This window comes from Bos grunniens, chromosome 7 (assembly GCF_055505025.1).
Source record: "Bos grunniens cultivar Pamir isolate PY7600 chromosome 7, Bosgru_T2T1.0, whole genome shotgun sequence".
Taxonomy (NCBI): Eukaryota; Metazoa; Chordata; class Mammalia; order Artiodactyla; family Bovidae; genus Bos; species Bos grunniens.
The window spans coordinates 3,643,933-3,665,142 of record NC_141171.1 but is presented as its reverse complement, the minus strand read 5'-3'; the positions used below and the strand labels follow the sequence as shown (position 1 = coordinate 3,665,142).

General features: G+C 42.3%; 1 protein-coding gene across 18 annotated transcripts in view; it reads right to left on the bottom strand.

The window, feature by feature from the left end:
- ZNF93 (zinc finger protein 93) overlaps nt 1-20,902 on the bottom strand; it is a 49,823-nt gene extending 28,921 nt beyond the window's left edge. For 3 of the 18 annotated variants that reach the window (XM_086408108.1, XM_086408109.1, XM_086408097.1), the window contains exons 1-5: nt 20,735-20,902; nt 20,053-20,187; nt 19,626-19,713; nt 16,415-16,541; nt 15,583-15,678 (exon numbers count right to left, since the gene is read on the bottom strand). In XM_086408108.1, coding sequence (XP_086264234.1) covers nt 15,583-15,678; nt 16,415-16,541; nt 19,626-19,713; nt 20,053-20,117 — 376 coding nt within the window. In that variant the 5' untranslated portion in view covers nt 20,118-20,187; nt 20,735-20,902. Of the gene's footprint in view, nt 1-4,358; nt 4,517-14,538; nt 14,929-15,582; nt 15,679-16,414; nt 16,542-18,411; nt 18,489-19,625; nt 19,968-20,052; nt 20,188-20,734 lie in introns of those variants that run through there. The other 15 variants (XM_086408110.1, XM_086408112.1, XM_086408098.1 and 12 more) reach the window with 12 other exon arrangements.
- Between the last annotated feature and the right edge of the window lie 308 nt (nt 20,903-21,210).

The window sequence follows — 21,210 nt, the reverse complement described above, 5'->3', positions numbered from 1 at the left end:
AAACATTAAAGATCTAACACCACTCCTTCTGAAATGCTTCCAAAAAACCAAAGGAGGCAGCGATACTTTCTAACTTATTCTATGAAGCCATCATTGCCCTGATAATAAAACCAGACAAAAACCCTACAAGAAAAGAAAGCTAAAGACCAATATTCGTTACATATATTGATTTTAAAATCCTCAATAAAGTACTTGCAAAGAGAATTCAGCACATTAAAATGACTATACATCATGACCAAATGAAATTTATCCCTGGCATACAAGCATGATTTAACATATGAAAACCAATTGAAGCAACACATTCAGAATGAAGACACAAAACCACACAGTCATCTCAAGTGATGTAGAAAAATGTACCTAACAAAATTCAAAAGTCAACACTTTTTCATGATTAAAAAAAAGAAGAAGAAGAACAAAACTGGGACTAGAGGGAAACTACCCAACACAATAAATACTATCCTTAAAGAACCCACAATTAACACCATATTCAATGGCAAAAGACCATAATCTTTTCCTCTGAGATCAGGAACAAGATAAGGATGTCCACTTTTACCACTTCAACCCAGTATTGGAATTTCTAGCCAGAACAATCAGGCAAGAAAAATAAAGAGTATCTAAACTGGAAAGGAAGAGGTAAAATCATCTTAGTCACAGATGACATGCTCTTTTTAAAAATTTATTTTATTGAAGTACAGTTGACATATAATGGTGTGTTAATTTCTGCTGTACCACAGTAATTCAGTTATCAGATGGTAAAGAATCTGCCTGTAATGCAGGAGACCTAGGTTCAATCCCTGGGTTGGGAAAATCCCATGGAGGAGGGCATGGCAACCCACTCCAGTATTCTTGCCTGGAGAATTCCCATGGACAGAGGAGCCTGGCGGTTTACAGTCCATGGGGTCGCAAAGAGTCAGATACAACTGAGCAATTAAGCACACAGCACATACATATATTGGGTTGACCAAAAAGTTCGTTCAAATGTTTCTGTAACACCTTATGGAAAAATCCAAATGACATTTTTGGCCAACCCAATATATACATTCTTTTTCATATTCTTTTCCATTACTTATGGTTTACCACAGGATATTGCATATAGTTCCTTGCGTTATACAGTAGGACTTTGTTGTTTGTCCACTCTATATAATAGTTTGCAATAGATGACACGATCTTATATACAGAAAATCTAAAGACTCAACAAAAAAACTGATAGAATACACAAACTCAGCAAAGTGGCAGGATAAAAAAATCTACACAAAATCAGTTTTGTTTTTATATTCTAACAATGAACAAGTCAAAACAGAAATAGAGAAAAGGATTTCATTTACTATAGCATCAAAAAGAATAAAATACTTAGGAATTAACTCTAAGGAAGTAAAAGATTTATACACTGTATACACTACACTGTATAAAGATGACAAAGGTACATGGAAAAACATCAAGTATTTATAGATTATAAGATTTAATATTGATAAGATGTTAATACTACCCAAAGTGATCAGATTAAATGCAAGTCCTATCAAAATTCCAATGCCATTTTTGGGCAGAAATAGAAAAACCCATATTAAAATTTATATGAAATCTCAAGGGACCCTGAGAAGTCAAATAATTCTGAAAAAGAAGAACAAAGTTGGAATACTTCCCGATTTCAAAACTTACACATACAGTATGGAAGCATCATGGTACTGGCATAAAGGTACATATAGATCAATGGAATAGAACAGGAAGTCTGAAAACAAACCTTCGCGTATAAGGCCAAAGGATTTTTGACAAGGGTGCCAAGACCATTCAATGGGGAAAAGACAGTCTTTTCAACAAATGGTGCTGGGAAAACTGGATATGCGTGTGCAAAAAAAAAAAAATGAAGTTGGACCCTTCATGTGTGTAACACCATACACAAAATTTAACTCAAAATGAATATAAGACTTAAATGTAAGACCTAAAACTATAAAATTCTTAGAAGAAAACATAGGGCAAGAGCCTCATGACTTAGGATTTACCATTGATTTCTAGAATAGAATACCAAAAACATAGGAAACAAAGGAAAAAATAGACAAATAATTGTACTTGATCAAGATTAAAAGCTTCTGGGTGAATTCCTGGCAGTCCAGTAGTTAGGACTTAGCACTCTCACTCCTGGGGTCTGGGTTCAATCCCTCGTTGGGGAACTAAGACTCCACAAGCTGAGCAGTGTGGCCAAAATAAACAAATAAAAGCTTCTGTACATCAAAGAAGACATCAGTAGAATACAAAGACTAAGAAAAATATTTTCTAATTATATATCTGATAAAGGGTTAATATTCAAAATATATTAAGTATTCCTATAATTCAACAATAAGAAAAAAAAAAGTTTAATTCAAAAATGGGCAAAGGACTTGAACAGACATTTCTCTACAGAAGGTATACCAGTGGACTCTAATAAGCACATGAAAAGATGCTCAACATGTTAGGAAATAAAAATCCAAACTTTCACATTTGTTATTATGGCTAACAAACATATATGCGTGTGTGTGTGTGTTTTAATTATATATACAGAGAGATGGAAAGTAACAAATGTTGGCAAGATGTGGAGAAATTGGAACCCTTCTGAATTGCATTGATGATCATGCACCGGCTAGGAGAAAGAAAGCTTTGACTCAGTCTCTTTAAAAATCTCTGATAATGCTTGAAACGTCAAAAATTCCAGTATTCACTTGCCACCCCCATCATTCCAGTTTGGCTTTGAATGTAGCCACTTTACATGCCAACCTAAACACACTGTCATTCCCCCCTAAACTGACATATGGAGTCTGTTGAGCAGGTTGAATATGTCACACAATTAAGGAAATTTTGTGACCCATTCTGTGCCATTGAAATATGCTGCTAGTGGTGACCATTTTTCTAAAAGCAATCTCTGGAATGTCTCTCATAACTCAAAAACTCTGGCCAGTGATCTACCTTTAGAAAGCATCTGACTTCTGTGTATGAGAAGACGTGTGTCCCGTATCCATCTCACAGAGCTGTGCAAATGGTCATGAGTTAAGGGCATGTACTTTAATGTGGTTGATAATTTTAATCACATTCTGCAAAACGCTGTTAAGGTGACATTTTCCAGCTAGCCAGAATTTCTCTATGGAAAACACAGTGTGTAGACTCACATTCAGAAGTGACCTCTTTGACCCAAGTACATTACTTTGCCAACAAATGTCCATCTAGTCAAAGCTATGGATTTTCCAGTAGTCATGTATGGATGTGAGAATTGAACTATAAAGGAAACTGAGTGCTGAACAATTGATGCTTTTGAACAATGGTGTTGGAGAAGACTCTTGAGAGTCCCTTGGACTGCAAGGAGATCAAACCAGTCAATCCTAAAGGAGATCAGTCTTGAATATTCATTGGAAGGACTGATGCTGAACCTGAAACTCCAATGCTTTGGCCACCTGATGTGAAGAACTGACTCATTGGAAAAGACCCTGATGCTGGGAAAAATTGAAGGAAGGAGGAGAAGGGGACGACAAAGGATGAGATGGTTGGATGGCATCACTGATTCGATGAACATGAGTTTAAGCAAGCTCCGGGAGTTGGTGATGGACAGGGAGGCCTGGCGTGCTGCAGTCCATGCGGTCGCAAAGAGGCAGACATGACTGACCGACTGAACTGAACTGAATGAAACCAGAAAGCCATCTAGTGGTTTTCTGACCATCTAATAATGGTCTAAAGACATTACTATGGCCTCTGTGCAGTCAAACCTTTCTGCTAAGGATAATCTGTATTTGCACCCCACCCTCCCCGCCCCCAACCAGCCCCAGCAATAGCATCAACACCTCAGTTCCACACCAGATCAAGCATTAGATTCTCATAAAGAGTGAGCAACCCAGATCCCTCGCATGTACAGTTCACAGTAGCATTCACACTATTATAAGAATCTAATGCCACTGCTGATCTGACAAGAGTTAAGAGCTCAGTCATGGCAGCCACTCTGTCCATGCATATACAGACACAAAACGACCAATTCTGTTTTCCTGATATGAAATCATTCTTGAATAGTTCTGCAGCTGTGATGCTGGTTGCCAACAGAAGTGCACATATCCCCCTGCATATCCTCCTGAAAAACAGATTGCACAAAAACAGGCACTCAGTTGTCCTATTTTCAACATCAGTAGACTCATCAACCTGGACTGCGCACCACAGTGACTCATTAATCCTTTCTAACAATTGTGCCTCAATATCCTCTACTGTTTCATCCGTTTGTCTAGTTACAGTGCTAGCTGAAAGAGGAACACATGCCACCTTTTGAACTGCAGCCTCTCCTAAAGTTCATGACAAATGAACTTTAGCAGCAGACAGGATCAACTCTTCACCAATAGTAAAGGACTTCTTACCTTTAGCAATGCAGTTAGCCCTAAGAATGATGCTCAGTGCAGACACATTTGAAGTGGTGGCCTTCAGTAATTGCTTCTGTTCTTCGTATTCACTTTCTTTTTTTCCCCCTTTGAAAAACTCCAGAGACTTGCATTTTATTGCAGGGTGCTTGGTCTTCCTGTGGTAAAGCAGTTTCGAAGGTTTCGAAACTTTGTTGGATAGCCAGTCATCACATATTATACAAAGTGGGCTTAGAGAATGTGAATCACCTGTTTCAAAAAACCTGTAATTTAAGTTGGACTCCTGGTATTCTATTTAACTTCTATTACTTATTTTTATTTTTGGCTGCTGGGTCTTCATTGCTGTGTGCAGGCTTTCTCTGGTTGTGGAGACTGCAGGCTTCTCATTGCAGTGGCTTCTCTTGGTGCAGAGCATTGGCTCTATAATGCAAGGGCTTCAGCAGTTGCAGCTCTTGGGTTCTGGAGCACAGGCTCAGCAGTTGTGGTGCAAATGTTTAGTTGCCCTGCAGCATGTGGGATCATCCTGGACCAGGGATCAAACCAGTGTCCCCTGCGTCGTAAGGTGAATTCTTAACCGCTGGACCACCAAGGAAGCCCCATTTTCTTTTAAATACAGCTTTATTTTTGTTGGCAGTCTTAAAGCCTTCTGCTGTCTCATTATTGTGTCCTTCCCCCTTTTCAAAGAAGCTCTCCAGTGATGTTTGTTTTTTACTTATTTTGGCAAGGGTTACTTTGTAGGTTTATCAAAACTGTGACTGAGACAAGTGTGCAATGAGGGAAAGAGATGTGGATAGAAGTGATAAATAAAATAATGGACAGGCCATGCGTGGACTAAAATAAGTGTAAGATCCTGATTTAAAGCCCACCACTAGATGCAGCTGTACAATTCATCAACTCACTTGCCACTATAAAGCCTGCCACCAGATACATCTTAGTTGTCACTTGCCACTCACTGATAGGGTTTTGATATCAGTCTTCAAGCAATTGATTTATTATGGTCTCTGTGCAGTCAAACCTCTCTGCTAAGGATAATCTGTATTTGCACCCGCACCCCCAGCAAAAGCATCAACACCTCAGTTCCACATCAGATCAAGCATTAGATTCTCATAAAGAGTGAGCAGTCTAGATCCCTTGCATGTACAGTTCACCGTAGCATTCACACTATTATGAGAATCTAATGCCACAGCTGATCTGACGGGAGTTAAGAGCTCAGGTGGTAAATGCTATCGATGGGGAGGTGCTATAAATACAGATGAAACTTCCCTTGCTCTCCTGCTGCTCACTCCTGTCATGCAGCTTACCACTCACCTCCTGCTACCCGGACTCCTGCTCTGTAAGACACTAGGGATCCAGTAATGAAAGGAAGGGGTGGCAATGGGCCCCCTCCACTATTAGGAGTGACCGGATCCTCCTCCTCAGACTCTTGCTGTAGACTCACCACCTCATATATTGCATCCCTAGCGTTGGTATGGCCTTTTCCCTCAGACTGAGAAAGATATAAAAATGTGTTTAAACATTAGAAATTTGAAGGAACACTGAAAGATGGTGTATTTCAATGGTCATTAAAAAGAGCTAAAATGAAGAAGAGCAGCAGGTTATGTTTGGTCTACAGCATGTCTGAAGTTCAGAAAAATCTTTCAAGTGCAATGTTCACATTACATGCTAAATGTATGGTTCTTTTAGTATTATTTTAACCAATACAATAAAACCTATTAACCACCAGGAAAAAAAAAAATGTTTTGTTTCCTCCAGGAGCCTAGTTTAACATGAGAAACAAATTAATTCAATGTGCAATCAATGCAAAATATGATCACTTCTACAATGAAAATAAAAGAAACAGAAGCAAATGTGTGCTTTAAAGAGTATCTAAACTATCCTTAGACAGTGGAGGATATAGGCAGGAAAGATGTTCAGGCAATAGTTACAGTTTCCTAGGATTTTAGGGGATTAGTAGTTTGCTAGTGGAAATTTAAAAACTGAATCTTCCCTTTTGTCAAAATGGAAAGATATGTGCTTTCCCACCCTTTTTCTTAGCATATTCTTTGAGAAAACTTTTATTTGTAAATCATTCCTCTATAGCTTTGATACGTATTTAAACTTGTAAAGCCTCTGCTAGCATTAGAAACCAGCACTAAAAATTCTTAAAAGCTTGGGAGCCATCTCTTTGAAATATAAACATCAAGAAATATCGTGATACTATCTTCCTGTTCTTGTGAAAGTTTAGCCTAGTGCCTAGTTCCAAACTGGCACCATCTGCTCATCACAGGATACCAGAAGTTTTCTTATCACTAGGACATATAGCTCAACTGCCTGGTGCATTTAGGATAAATACAAAAAAATGTATAGCTGTGCTGTCATCAGTGCCCTTGAAAGTGAAAGTGTTAGTCGCTCAGTCATGTGGACTCTTTGTGACCCATGGACTGTAGTCTGCCAGGCTCCTTTGTCCATGGAATTTTCCAGGCAAAATTACTGGAGTGAGTTGCCATTCCCTTCTCCAGGGATGTTCCTAACCCAGGGATCAAACCCGGGTCTCCCACACTACCGGCAGATTCTTTACCATCTGTGCCACCAGGATGAAGACAAATGACAATTAACCTCAAGAACACGTATTCTCAAGAACGTGTAATTCTCAACTACGTTAAAAAAGGGTGGGTTTTTTTCTGTTTTGTGATCTCATCAGCAGGTTACCTATGCAGTCTAGTTTAATTCTTATTCAACAGTGACAATGTTTTCTGTCTTTTGGAGAGGTTTTTCTGGGTTGGCAGGAGATTTAACAAAACTTTCCCCGATATTATATGAAGGGATAAGCATGAGGGTTGAAGGCAGAATCAGTATCTTTTTTTTTTTTTTTTTTTTAAACCCAAAATAGGCTTTTGGCCTTATTTTCTAAAGCATTCCCCTGATTTATCCAATAATCAGTCAGATTCAAAGTTATATCTTAACGAAAATGTGACTTTAATTGGCACTTTCACAAGACTTCTTGTGAACCAGATACTGAGAGAATTAAAATTGGTATGCTGGGAAGTACTGCACATTTGTGAACACCCTCTGTCTTAGTGAAAAAAGAAATGCTGGTATATACAATGTTTTTGGCAATGTTAATTTAAATAACTTTTTATTATGGAAAAATTTCAATATATATGAAAGTAGAGAGAATTGTACAATGCTTCAAAAACCACCAACACTTCATATATAAGCTTCACTCCTCCTCCATCAGATGGGCTAAAGCAAATCCCAAACTCATCATCTCATCTGAAAATATTTCCAAACACATTTCTCAAAGGGCATTAAAAAAAAGCAAAACATCTCACAGCCAATGAAATTAACACTATTTACTAGTAGCATCTTATATACAGGCAGCATTTGAATTTCCCTATGTGAAAGCCTTTGACTGTGTGGATCATAACAAACTGTGGAAAATTCTGAAAGAGATGGGAATACCAGACCACCTGACCTGCCTCTTGAGAAATTTGTATGCAGGTCAGGAAGCAACAGTTAGGACTGGACATGGAACAACAGACTGGTTTCAAATAGGAGAAGGAGTACGTCAAGGCTGTATATTATCACCCTGCTTATTTAACTTCTATGCAGAGTACATCTTGAGAAACGCTGGGCTGGATGAAGCACAAGCTGGAATCAAGATTGCCGGGAGAAATATCAATAACCTCAGATATGTAGATGACACCACCCTTATGGCAGAAAGCGAAGAACTAAAGAGCCTCTTGATGAAAGTGAAAAAGGAGAGTGAAAAAGTTGCCTTAAAGCTCAACATTCAGAAAACTAAGATCATGGCATCCAGTCCCATCACTTCATGGCAAACAGATGGGGAAATAGTGGAAACAATGGCTGACTTTATTTTTTTGGCTCCAAAATCACTGCAGACGGTGACTGCAGCCATGAAATTAAAATATGCTTACTCCTTGGAAGGAAAGTTATGACCAACCTAGACAGCGTACAAAAAGCAAAGACATTACTTTGCCAACAAAGGTCCATCTAGTCAAGGCTATGGTTTTCCAGTAGTCATGTATGGATGTGAGAGTTAGACTATAAGGAAAGCTGAGCGCAGAACTGATGCTTTTGAACTGTGGTGCTGGAGAACTCTTGAGAATCCCTTGGACCAACCAGTCTATCCTAAAGGAGGTCAGTCCTGAGTGTTCACTGGAAGGACTGATGTTGAAGCTGAAACTCCAATACTTTGGCCACCTGATGCAAAGAGCTGACTCATTTGAAAAGCCCTTAATGCTGGGAAAGATTGAGGGCAGGAGGAGAAGGGGATGACAGAGGATGAGATGGTTGGATGGCATCACCAACTCAATGGATATGAGTTTGGGTAAACTCCGGGAATTGGTGATGGACAGGGAGGCCTGGCGTGCTGCAGTCCATGGGGTTGCAAAGAGTCGGACATGACTGAGCAACTGAAATGAACTGTGTCATAAATTTTTTCAATTAGGAAACAAGGTTCACCTACCTTGGTTGGTGAACTCTTAAATCTTTTCTAATTATTAGGTTATAAATGTAATTTGTAATCTGGTTAAGTGAAGGTTATTTGCCATCCCAGAAAAATATCTTAACCTGATAAAGAGTATCCACAACAACCTAGAGCTAACGTTACACTTGGGCTTCCCCAGTAGCTCAGTGGTAAAGAATCTGCCTGTCAATGCAGGAGATGGAAGAGATGTGGGTTCGATCTCTGGGTCAGGAAGATCTCCTGGAGAAGGAAATGGCAACCTACTCCAGTATTCTTGCCTAGACAATTCCATGGACAGATGAACTGGATGGGCTACAGTTTATAGGTTCACAAAGAGTCAGATATGACTGAGTGACTAAGCACACACATCATTATACTTAATTGTGAAAGGCTGAATGCTTTATACCTAAGATCTGGAACAAGGCAACCATGTCTGTTTTCACCACTCATAATCAGGATAGTACTGAAAGTCTACTTAGTATAACATGGCAAAAAAATGAAATAAAAGGTATACAAATTGAAAAGGAAGAAATAAAACTGTCTCTATTTGTAGATAACAGTACAAAGAAAATTCCTCAGAATCTACAAAACATTTTCTAAAACTATAAGACATTTAGGAAGGTCACAGGATAAAGACAGACATACAAAAATCAGTATCATATCTACATAATATGGACATATGGGCGCTGAACTTGTATTTATAGTACCATTTATAATTACTCAAAAACACTTAAGTATAAATGTAACAAAATATGTACAAGACTTGTCTTATGAAAACTATGAAACATTGATGAAAGAAATTAAATAAGAGCTAAATGGGGAATTCCATGGTGGGTCCGTGGTTAGGACTCAGCACTTTCACTGCTGAGGGCCCAAGGGCCAGGGTCAATCTCTGGTCGGGGAACTGAGATCTCACAAATCATGTGGCACGGCCAAAAACAAAAACAAAACAGAACTAAATATATGGTTGCTGCTGCTAAGTCACTTCAGTCGTGTCCGACTCTGTGTGACCCCATAGACAGCAGCCCACCAGGCTCTCCCATCCCTGGGATTCCCAGGCAAGAACACTGGAGTGGGTTGCCATTTCCTTCTCCAATGCATGAAAGTGAAAAGTGAAAGTGAAGTCACTCAGTCATGTCCAACTCTCAGCGATCCCATCTCAGCGATCCCATGGACTGCAGCCTTCCAGGCTCCTCCGTCCATGGGATTTTCCAGGCAAGAGTACTGGAGTGGGGTACCATTGCCTTCTCCGATCAGAGTCTACAACCCACGGACAGAGGAGCCTGGTAGGCTGCAGTCCATGGGGTCGCTAGAGTCGGACACGACTCAGCGACTTCACTTTCACTTTTCACTTTCATGCACTGGAGAAGGAAATGGCAACCCACTCCAGTGTTCTTGCCTGGAGAATCCCGGGGACGGCGGAGCCTGGTGGGCTGCCATCTATTGGGTTGGCCAAAAGTTTCAATACTTCTTATGTGAATCTACAATTATCTTAAAATGAAAGCTTTAAAAAAAAAAAAAAGGCAAAATTCCCTCTAAAGTAAAAACTCTAATCAGTATCAGTCCCCGAAGAGTACCACTATCTCAGTGAATGGTATCAATGTCCATCCCTAAACAAGTCACAAGCCAAGCAGGCAACCCTGACAACTCAATATCCCTTATCTTCCGTATTGAATCCACCTTTAATTCCTGCTGCCTTTATCTCCTAAATCTCTCTGAAACTGGTTTCCTTCTTTCTGTCTCCATCACCACTAGGCTAAGCAAGTCACTCATGCATTCATTAAGTGGAAACTGAGGTGGACCAGGCACTGTTTTAGGTATTGGGGAAATAGGTACAAATGGAACAGACAACCAGCACAAGGGAGTTTATAATTCAGAGACAGAGCAGATTATAAATAAGTACTGACTGTTTTGCAGTGATAAGGACTCTGAGAGAAAATAACACATGATGAGGGGATTAAAATAGATGGAAGAATGCTGCAAAGGGTGTGGAGGTAAGGGATCCTCCTATACTGTTGGTGGAAATATAAATTGGTGCTGCCACTATGGAAAACAGCATGGAAGTTCCTCAGAACAACTAAAAACAGAGTTGCCATATGATCCAGCAATCCCACTCCTGGGCATATGTCTGGAAAAAACTGTAATTCAAAAAGATACACACACCCGAAAGTTCACAGCAGCACCACTTACAATAGCCAAGACATAGAAACAACCTAAATGTCCATCAAAAGATGGAAGGATAAGGAAGATGTGGTATATATACACAATGGAATACTACTCAGCCATTAAAAAGAATGAAATAATGCCATTTGCAGCAACAGGAATGGACCTAGAGATTATCATACTAAGTCAAGTAAGTCAGAAAGATAAAGTCAAATACCACATTATATCACTTACATATGGAATCTAAAATATGATGCAAATAAACTTGTCTGAGGCAAAGGAACCAGAGATCAAATTGCCAACATCTGTTGGATCATAGAAAAAGCAAGAGAATTCCAGAGAAACATCTGTTTCATTGACTATCCTAAAGCCTTTGACTGTGTGGATCCCAACAAACTGTGGAAAATTCTTCAAGAGATGGGAATACCAGACCACCTGACCTGCCTCCTGAGAAACCTGTTTGCAGGTCAAGAAACAACAGTTAGAACCAGACAAGGAACAACGGACTGGTTTCAAATTGAGAAAGGAGTATATCAAGGCTGTATATTGTCACCATGCTTATTTAACTTATATGCAGAGCACATAATGCATAATGCCGGGCTGGATGAAGCACAAGCTGGAATCAAGGTTGCCAGGAGAAATATCAATAACCTCAGATATGCATATGACACCATCCTTATGGCAGAAAGTGAAGAGGAACTAAAGAGCCTCTTGATGAAGGTTATAGAGGAGAGTGAAAAAGTTGGTTTAAAAGTCAACATCAAAAAACTTGAGATCATGGCATCTGGTCCCATCACTTCATGGCAAATAGATGGGGAAACAATAGAAATAGTGACAGACTTTATTTTCTGGCTCCAAAATCTCTCTGGACAGCTCTGGACAGTTGTACTTTCATTCAATTTAATCCAACTAAAGCTTAACTCAGAAAGGCAGACTCCTCATGGATCAGAGGCTGTCAAGGCGAAAGGAAGGGCAACAATTCCTCCTTGCCTGGCAGTGGGGCTGATGCCTCTCCTAACTCTCTACTGCTTCCTTACTGCCTGAGTCCTCTGCTTATTTTGTGGTCATCTTCAGCTGTTCCCGCAAGACTAGTATATTTCTCTCAAATGACAGTTACAAAGAGAGCCAAGTCTGGTTCCGATCTCAAAAGATCTCACCTTGGATGGGGAAGCAAGCACTCTCCTAAAGGTGTGGGCACCTTAGGAATTGAGACAGCCTGTCTCATAGCTCGTCTCACTCACTTCAGTCGCTCGGTCGTGTCCAACTATTTGCAACTCCACGAACTGCAGCAGCACACCAGGCCTCCCTGTCCATCACCAACTCCTGGAGTCCACCCAAACCCATGTCTATTGAGTTGGTGATGCCATTCAACCATTTCATCCTCTGTCGTCCCCTTCTTCTCCTCCTGCCCTCAATCTTTCCCAGCATCAGGGTCTTTTCAAAGAGTCAGCTCTTTGCATTAGGTGGCCAAAGTATTGGAGTTTCAGCTTTGGCATCAGTCCTTCCGATGAACACCCAGGACTGATCTCCTTTAGGATGGACTGGTTGGATCTCCTTGCAGTCCAAGGGACTCTCAAGAGTCTTCTCCAACACCACAGTTCAAAAGCACCAATTCTTCGGCACTCAGCTTTCTTTATAGTCCAACTCTCACATCTATACATGACCCTGGAAAAACCATAGCCTTGACTAGACAGACCTTTGTTGACAAAGTAATGCCTCTGCTTTTTAATATGCTGTCTAGGATGGTCATAACTTTGTTTCCAAGGAGTAAGCGTCTTTTAATTTCATGGCTGCAATCACCATCTGCAGTGATTTTGGAGCCCAGAAAAATAATAAAGTCAGCCACTGTTTCCCCATCTATTTGCCATGAAGTGTCTGGTGGGCCCCAATTCCACATCTTGATGGGTCCACTGATTCATCGGGACCTGACAACAACCTAAGACAAGTCCTACCACGTCTATGCCAGCTGGCTCCAGACTGGTTGCAGGCTGATCCTTGCAGAATATAAGCCTGAGCCTGTGGCCACGCTACTTCAACTCCTCAGAGGCTGTGACCAGCTCTCAGGCACAGACCAGGTCCCATGATAGGGCTCCCACCTCAGCAGGATCTGGACCTTTCCCCTTTATCCCTGTTCCCACTTTACACACCAGCTTCCTTTCTCTGGACTTACACAGACTTACATTCACCCTGTGAATGCTTCTCATATCCAGGTATCCTTCCTTGGGAAGCACTGCCCACACTGCCCCTCCTGATCCACATTCTCACAGAGAATGTGATTCTCACAGAGTTCCTGTGGCTCTTCCCCCAAGATCCCCACCAGAATCTGTCATTCCACACTCCTGTGTGCACTTAGTCTTCCCCTCAACTGAGCTCTGCCAGGGTAAGACCTGTGTCCTTCTGTCCAAGGTTGCACCACTGTTTATCACGGGACAGGAAAGCAGCGGATGAGGGTTTGAACTTGGTTCTCCCAGAGCCCCAGCCTCCCCAATTCAACAGCTGCCAGTCCCCAATTTTCGTGACAGCCACCTCTGCCATTTCTCTCCTCTGGTGACTACTTCTCTGGTTCAGTCACAGAATCTTCCTTCTTAACCCACCTCATGAACGTTGAGGTTTCCTGGAATGCTGACCTCTCCTCCATTCCCTCATCTACTCAGCTCAAGGCTTTAGATGCTTCTCTCACACTGATGGCTCCCTGACTTCCCTGCTGAGTTCCAACTCCCTAATCCTTCTATAATTGTCCACTGCTGACCTCTACCCATATTTCATTCACACCTCAAATGAAATCCATCCCACACTGAAGTCATCATATACCCTTAATAAAGGGGGCCCTCTTCTTTCCTCCTGAACCCACTGCACACGCCTTCTTCCAGGTAATGTCTTGCCTACATTATTCAGTAATCTCTAGAAGGTTCCCACCTCTGTTTTTTTCTCACTTCAACTCTAAGCCCAACAATGTTTCCAAAGTGACTATTCTTATTAAATTCAAATTACATAATTAAGGACTTCATGGATATATTTTGTGAAAATTCTAATAAAATTAAATGTAAATAAAGTCCCCTTTCATCATGCCCATTCTTGATCCCAATCCACATATAACTAGTGTCCCCTGACCGTTTTTTAAGCACTTAAGCACATATTATGCATGTAGACAAACGTGCATAACACCAGGGCCTTCCCTGGTGGGTCTGCTGGTATAAAGAATCCTCCTGCAAAGTGGGAGACCTGGGTTCAATCCCTGGGTTGGGAAGATCCCTTGGAGAAGGGAACGGCTACTCACTGCAGTATTCTGGCCTAGAGAATTCCATGGATTGTATATCCATGGGGTCACAAAGAGTTGGACATGACTGAGCTACTTTCTGGAGAAGGCAATGGCACCCCACTCCAGTACTTCTGCCTGGAAAATCCCACGGACGGAGGAGCCTGGTAGGCTGCAGTCCATGGGGTAGCTCAGAGTCAGACAGGACTGAGCGGCTTCACTTTCACTTTTCACTTTCATGCATTGGAGAAGGAAATGGCAACCCACTCCAGTGTTCTTGCCTGGAGAATCCCGGGGACGGCGGAGCCTGGTGGGCTGCCGTCTATGGGGTCGCACAGAGTCGGACACGACTGAAGCGACTCAGCAGCAGCAGCAGCAGAGCTACTTTCACATGCATGCGTGTAGACAAACACCATGTGATTTTCTTTACCCGTAAATGGTGACATGTTATGATCATGCTCTGTAACTTGCTTTAGCTTCTCACGTGCCTTGGAGCTCAGCCCACACCAGTGCTCCTTCTTTCTAACTGTGGTGCTGTGTTCGAACACAGGAACCCACCTCAGGATGTTTAAAGTGTCTCAGACTCAAGACCAGTCTTTCCAAAATATCAAGGACCATATAATTCTTCAACTTAAAATTCTTGAATTGGGGCTTCTTTGGTGGCTCAGTGGTAAAGAATAAGCCTGCCAACACCGGAGACACAGGTTCAATCCCTGATCCAGGACGATCCCACAGGCCAAGGAGCAACTTGGCCCATGAGCCTCAATTGCTGAGCCTGTGGTCCGGAGCCTGGGAGCCACAACAAGAGAAGCCAGCGCGGTGAGCAGCCTGCGCACGGCAACCGGACAGCAGCCCACACAGCAACAAAGACCCAGCCCAGGCAAACACAGCCAACAGATAAATAAAACCATCAGAAAAGTCTTAAATGATTTCCAGTCAGCCATAGACAGTTCTCATCTTTAAGAACTGTACCAAAGCACCCATAGTGTGGCCCCCACCCGGCTTTCCAATCTGTTTTCTCATCTCTTTCTTTTCCTATAACGCTGGCCTTCAGTCAGAATGAATCAGCTACAGTTCCTTAAATACACTAAGTCTGCTGAATGAAAATGTAGCCCTTCTCTCACACAGGAAAGAATAAGAAAAAAGATCCTGAGAGATTCACCTGTGAAGTAACTGTAAGAGCAAAAGAGGACGCTTGTGACTGGGGGCCTTAGCATTCCTTCTCCATCATTTCTTGAGGACTGAGAACCTGGAGAAAGTTCACTGACCAACATCTCCAAGTCACACATCCACTCATTTACCAGACTGCTGCTTGCAGAGATTCCCCACCCACTCACCTAGAGAGGAATCTCCAGGGCTTTCTTTCTCTACCTTCCAGGGATCTTCTCCTTGCTGCAACAGGGAGATCACTTCAGGTTTGGAAAATGGGAGTCCTGCTCACAGCAAAAAAAAAAAAAGGACAAAAAAATAAAAACAACAACAAACTCACTCTTGACACAAAGAGGTAACTGGTTCTGAGTGGAAACTGAGAGGATGAGGCAAAGAGCTTCTGTGGGGTGCTCAAGCTATGCCCCTGTGATGTAAAGGAGCGGGTTAGGGAAAAAAGCAAGGGACTTGTAGAACCTAATGATGGAATAATTAGTTACATGTTAGGGAAACACAATGAGCATGCAGCCCTGAAATAGGGTACCATTAGCTTTCTGTAGAAAAAGAAGTATGTGAGATGTCCAGACTGATATCTATAAACAGGTACCTATGGAAAGGATTCTGTAACAGGTAGCTTGTTTAAAATGAGAAGACACTATCTAGCTCCCTTTAAAATATGGATTATATGGTGTTTATCTGGCTGGAAAAGAAAACGGGGGAAGGCAAGTGGTGGGTCAAAGAAGGGGGCTGAAGGATGCTCTCTGCTTAGAAATGAGCAAACACGTCATAGTGGGAACGGCTTGAACTATGAGGGAATTTCTAATGTGCAGCTCTGTAGACTGTCCCATCCATGAGGCACGAGGCATCCATGCGTATGAGGCAAAATTTTTCAGATTTATTTTTGGACATCCAATTTGTACACTGCTAAGCCAAAATTCAGCTGAAATTTTGATGATCCATGGCTTTTATCCAGGATTTGGGTGCTGAGTTATTCCAATTTCCCATCAGAGGAAATTTCCTTACCCAATGAGACAAGGTTACTATAGTTCTCCAGCATCACATCTTGGTACAGGTTTCTCTGAGAAGGAGCCAGTTTTCTCCACTCATCCCGTGTAAAGAGCACAGCCACATCTTCGAACGTCACTGACACCTGTAGAGACAAGCCATCCTAGCTCACCCAGGACCACCCATCACACAGGGTGAAGGCAGCAGCAATGGGAAGTAGTCAGGTTACCATGAAATGCTTCTATATTATTCTAGGTTCTGAAAGGTTCAAGTCACTAGTTTAATGAACACTTAATTTGTGACAAATATATACTGAGTAGCATGAAGTCTGAACCATGCCCTGTGTTAACCACAGAGATGTGTGGAGGTATTAAGGCCATTAGTAGGAATGTTTGTTAGAATAATCTTTCTTAAGGCAATTCAATAAAACATATTAAGAGCGTTAAAATGTTTATGCTCTTTAAGTCTCCAAATTACTGTATTTGTTTGACAATGAACCATGCAAAAAAATGCACACACAAGGACATTTATTATGGTGTTAATAAGAGCAAAGAAATGGAAACAACCTAAATAATCATTGACAGAGGCTGGGTTACATGATTTAAGGCATTATCTGTGTGCTCTCTGAAGCCTGAGGACAATAGTGGCAATTAAAGTAGCTATCATTTACTGAATGCTTTCTTCAGGCCAAGTACTTTTCTTAGAGCTTTATATTAACCTTTAGTGTAAATCTTTTATCTTCATGACAACCCTGAGAAGAAGGTACTATTATTATCCTCATTTTACACAGGAGAACTCACAGAGAGGGGAAGACATCTGTCTAAAGTCATAAAGCTGGTCAGTGGTAGTGCTGGGATTCCAATTTCAGGTACATGTCTAAGGCTCCATTCTTAACCACTCTGTAAAAGGCCTCTCAAAATCTACCAAATAATTAGTAAATAATTGAAATACTGCACACGATGTACTTAAAACCATACCAAGCCTATATTGAAGGTTCAGATGTTACCTATTATCACATCAATATAAAGTACTAGGCAATCATTAAAACTGATGATATAAGTCAATAATGTTGACTTAAAAAGACATTCATGATAACGTTAATTACAAAAAGCAGAATATGTATCAGTATGTGTAGCTTGTTCCCATTTTTGAAAAAAATTAAATATGTACATAGAAAATAATGCTGAGAGATACATAACAAATGGCTCACAGCAATTATCTCCAGATGGTGGGTTTTTTCCTGCATATATGGAAAAAATATATACACAAACACACACACATACACACATATATGCACATATGTACATATACAAGCATATATACATATACACATATATATGTGCATATTTTATTCTCTGTAAAGTTTTTTGCCACAATTATGCAATATTTGTATGGTAAGATGAGGCATTAAATTAATATTGGTGAGGAATACAGCAATTCTTTGCTGTCAAAGAATTTACAATCTAACTAACAGACAAGAAAAGTGCATACATTTGAACAACAAAAGAAAATGTGTAGCTGAATATGACCACACATCATTTCCATTTACCCTTATTTTAGAGACAAGGAACACAAGATCCAGGGCAGTTAGGATTCCAAGTCACATACTTTATTAATGGCAGAGACAGGATGATAACTAGTCTCCTTTTAACACAGCACTTGGTATATTCTCTCTCTGACCCTAAAACATCCCGTCACTGAGTTTTACATACAAGTCCATGCAGCATGTGAGGTTAGGGAGAAATGTCATATAGGGACGGAGAAGATTCTGGGCAAGAGAGCAGCTTGACTTTGCTGGAATGGAATGTGAAAGCCAAGCAGCTCTAATATACAAAGGCAGGTCCTAGCCATTGCCTCAGAAGATCAATCACCACATTTCGTGGCTTCAGATGACATACAACATCACACATCACAGAGCTCTGGTAACACAGGGTCTGGGCCTACTCTGCATTCTGAGAAATGCACCAGAGGAACGGCTGGACAATAACCAGCATGAACTGAGAGGCCAGACATACCTGGGTTTGATTTCAGGTCACTGGACTTCTTTGAGCATCAGTTCCCTCATATGTAAAATGGGGTAATAACTGCTGCGCTGTTATGAGAGTGAGAACAAAGGTAAAGCCCTCGGGATATTCCCTAGCAACATTAAGTATCAATATTATTGTTAGATGAAAATGAGTAAAAACTGACAGTATTTTCTGGGTCTGAAAAACACTGTATAGTCATTTCTATCTGCCAACAGTTATAGTATCGTGGACTAGAATGATACTGTTCAGCTACCACAACCACCACCTACTGAATGTCTCTGATGTGCCCAGCCCTGATTAAAACACTTTTCATGCTGTAATTTCACGTGGTCCTCTCATCTACCCTATGAGGCAGGCAGGCATGGTTGTTATTCTCATTCTACAGCTGAGGAAACTGAGGCACAGAGAGATGCAGATGCCTAAGGCCTATAAATGACAGCAGAGGATATGGGTTCAAACCTGGCTGTCTGGCTTGAGAGCCCCACTTTAACTGTACACCCTGTATACCTTGACTCTCCACTACTGATATCCCACAAGATCCTCCCTGCCACTTCCTGAGGAGTCTTCTCTCTGCTCTTGAAGTCAAGAGGCCTCTCCATTTATGTTCCCTCTGACATGGTTAACCTGGATGGGGGCCCCACCTTCATTTCCACAGAATAAAGATGAAAATAGTAGGTCAAGATGAGCTTTCAAGAGAGTGATAGAAGCAAGATACATGATCCAGAAAGTTAAAACTAAAAACTATGGACTGGGGAAAAAACCTGGGAAAGATAGCATGAGGATTCTCAGGGGTGGAAAGAAAAAGAAAAGCCTTCTGGCCAAGAGTAGGGAGAGGAACAGGAATGAGCAAAGGGGCCAGGCCAGAAAGGAACGCTGCCAAGTGTTCATGTTTGTTCTGACCTCAAGTGATATGAGACGTGTGGCATCTTACCTGTCTAATTAGTAATCACATGGTGAGCTGAGATTAATGAATAAAAGAGTGCATACCAGGAAAACAAAAGAGAAACACTAGATATGGATTGCAAGGTTGGAAGTGAACATTCCCTATGGAATCCACCATCCACCTCTGTGGGCCAGCTCTTCAAAGAGAAAAGGATATGCGCTCCAAATCCTGGTGAAGATTGTATTAGGGGGAGAACTCCAGTTTGAAGATAAAAAAAAAATCTATTTGTCTATAAGACTTGAGAGGGCAATGAACTCACCTGAGACCTTGCTTCCCTCTGTTCGGCAGCCATATCCTCTTTCTGAGCAGTTTCCCTTGGGGATGGGTGAAGTCTCCAGAAGTCAGATCTGAGAGAAGAAAAAGGGAGCCAGCAGGAAGCCCCTTCTCTTTCCACCCCTCAGAATCAGCAACTCTGAAACCTTTACAGAGAATGAGAATGATACCATGTGCCCTCAGAGAAGGACCCAGGAATAGACAGCACCAGAGAGAAGGGCTGGGTCATCCTGTTCCAGGCCCAGCTCTCTCCCTGACTCAGAGGAAAAGGTCCTAGGACTCTATCAGCAGTAGGAGCAGCTCCTTGAGCCTCACCAAGTGTCAGGCACTGAATGCATCATTGAGCACAGTTGGCACTGTCAATCCCCCATTTTATAGATCAGGACACTGAGGGCAGAGTGGGAGCAACTTACCCCAGTCCACACAGCCAAGGGAGGGTGGTACCAGGATTCCAACCACAGCTGGCCACAGAGCACATGCTTTAACCTCCCTGCATGCACGTGACAACTTTTCTCCACGCAAGTCTTCCCACCCAACTCCTCCCCCTCCTGCCAAAGAAACAATTTCCAGATTTTTCTAGAAAACCTGCTTCCGGAAGGGAACACATCAGCTCTCCTAAAGCGGGGAGCAGGCTTTAGGGAGGAGGAACAGACAACCGAAGATCGGGATTCCAGTCCTGATTCTGCCACTGGGGAAAACCAGTGACTCACTTCTCACGCAAAACGAGCCTTTCACTAAGGAGGGCAGTGGCGATGCTAGAGGGAGGAAATTATCTTCACATTCACTGCCGGCCCGGAGCAAATTAAAACGCCCGCAGGAGCCAGGCAGGTAGCTCGCTGGGAACAGGTCGGGAGAAAGCAGCAGGGTGGCAGGACCCGGCGAATGGGGAGGAAGTGCCCGACTTGCGGCGTTCAGGGCACATCTGTGGGAGGCGGTGGTGCCAAGAAGACAGAGCCGGTGGCGCTCCGCCCACGGCCTGCCGGCACCCACGAAGAACCCGCTCTCGCCTCTTGGGCCTCTGTCCCGCGCCCCGACGCAGCATCCTCCCGAGGCCCGGTCCTCCCTCCTGCATCCCGCCGACACTCCACCGCTCACCTCGCCCGGGCCTCCGGGGGTTCCACGGGCAGCAAGTGTTACGCTCCGGAACTGACACGGCCAGACAACTGCTTCAGGTAGGGACTTGTCCGAGGTGCTGCCTGGGTCGGCCTCACGCCGGGAGGCCTTTCACGCCAGCGGCAAAACCCACGCAGGTCCGGGACCCTCAGGGGCTAGCGCTATCCCCTCTGGGAAATGTAGTCCACACCAGGACCCAAGGATTCTGGGAAGTGTAGTTCTTCGTAACTGTCTGCCAGGAGAGGCCGGGCTGAGTCTGTCCCATTACCAGACGCATTCTGAGCTAATGCTGGTGCTTCCTGGGCCTCTGGGTCGTGGGTTCCTGATTCTTCCGGGAGGAAACAGTTTTGCCAGGATAGTATGTGTAGCTCTGCATCTTTGTAAATGATAGTAAGGCAAGTAGACAACTGACAAGAGCAAACCTATTTTCTCTTCAGTCTTTCAACAAGTATATTGAG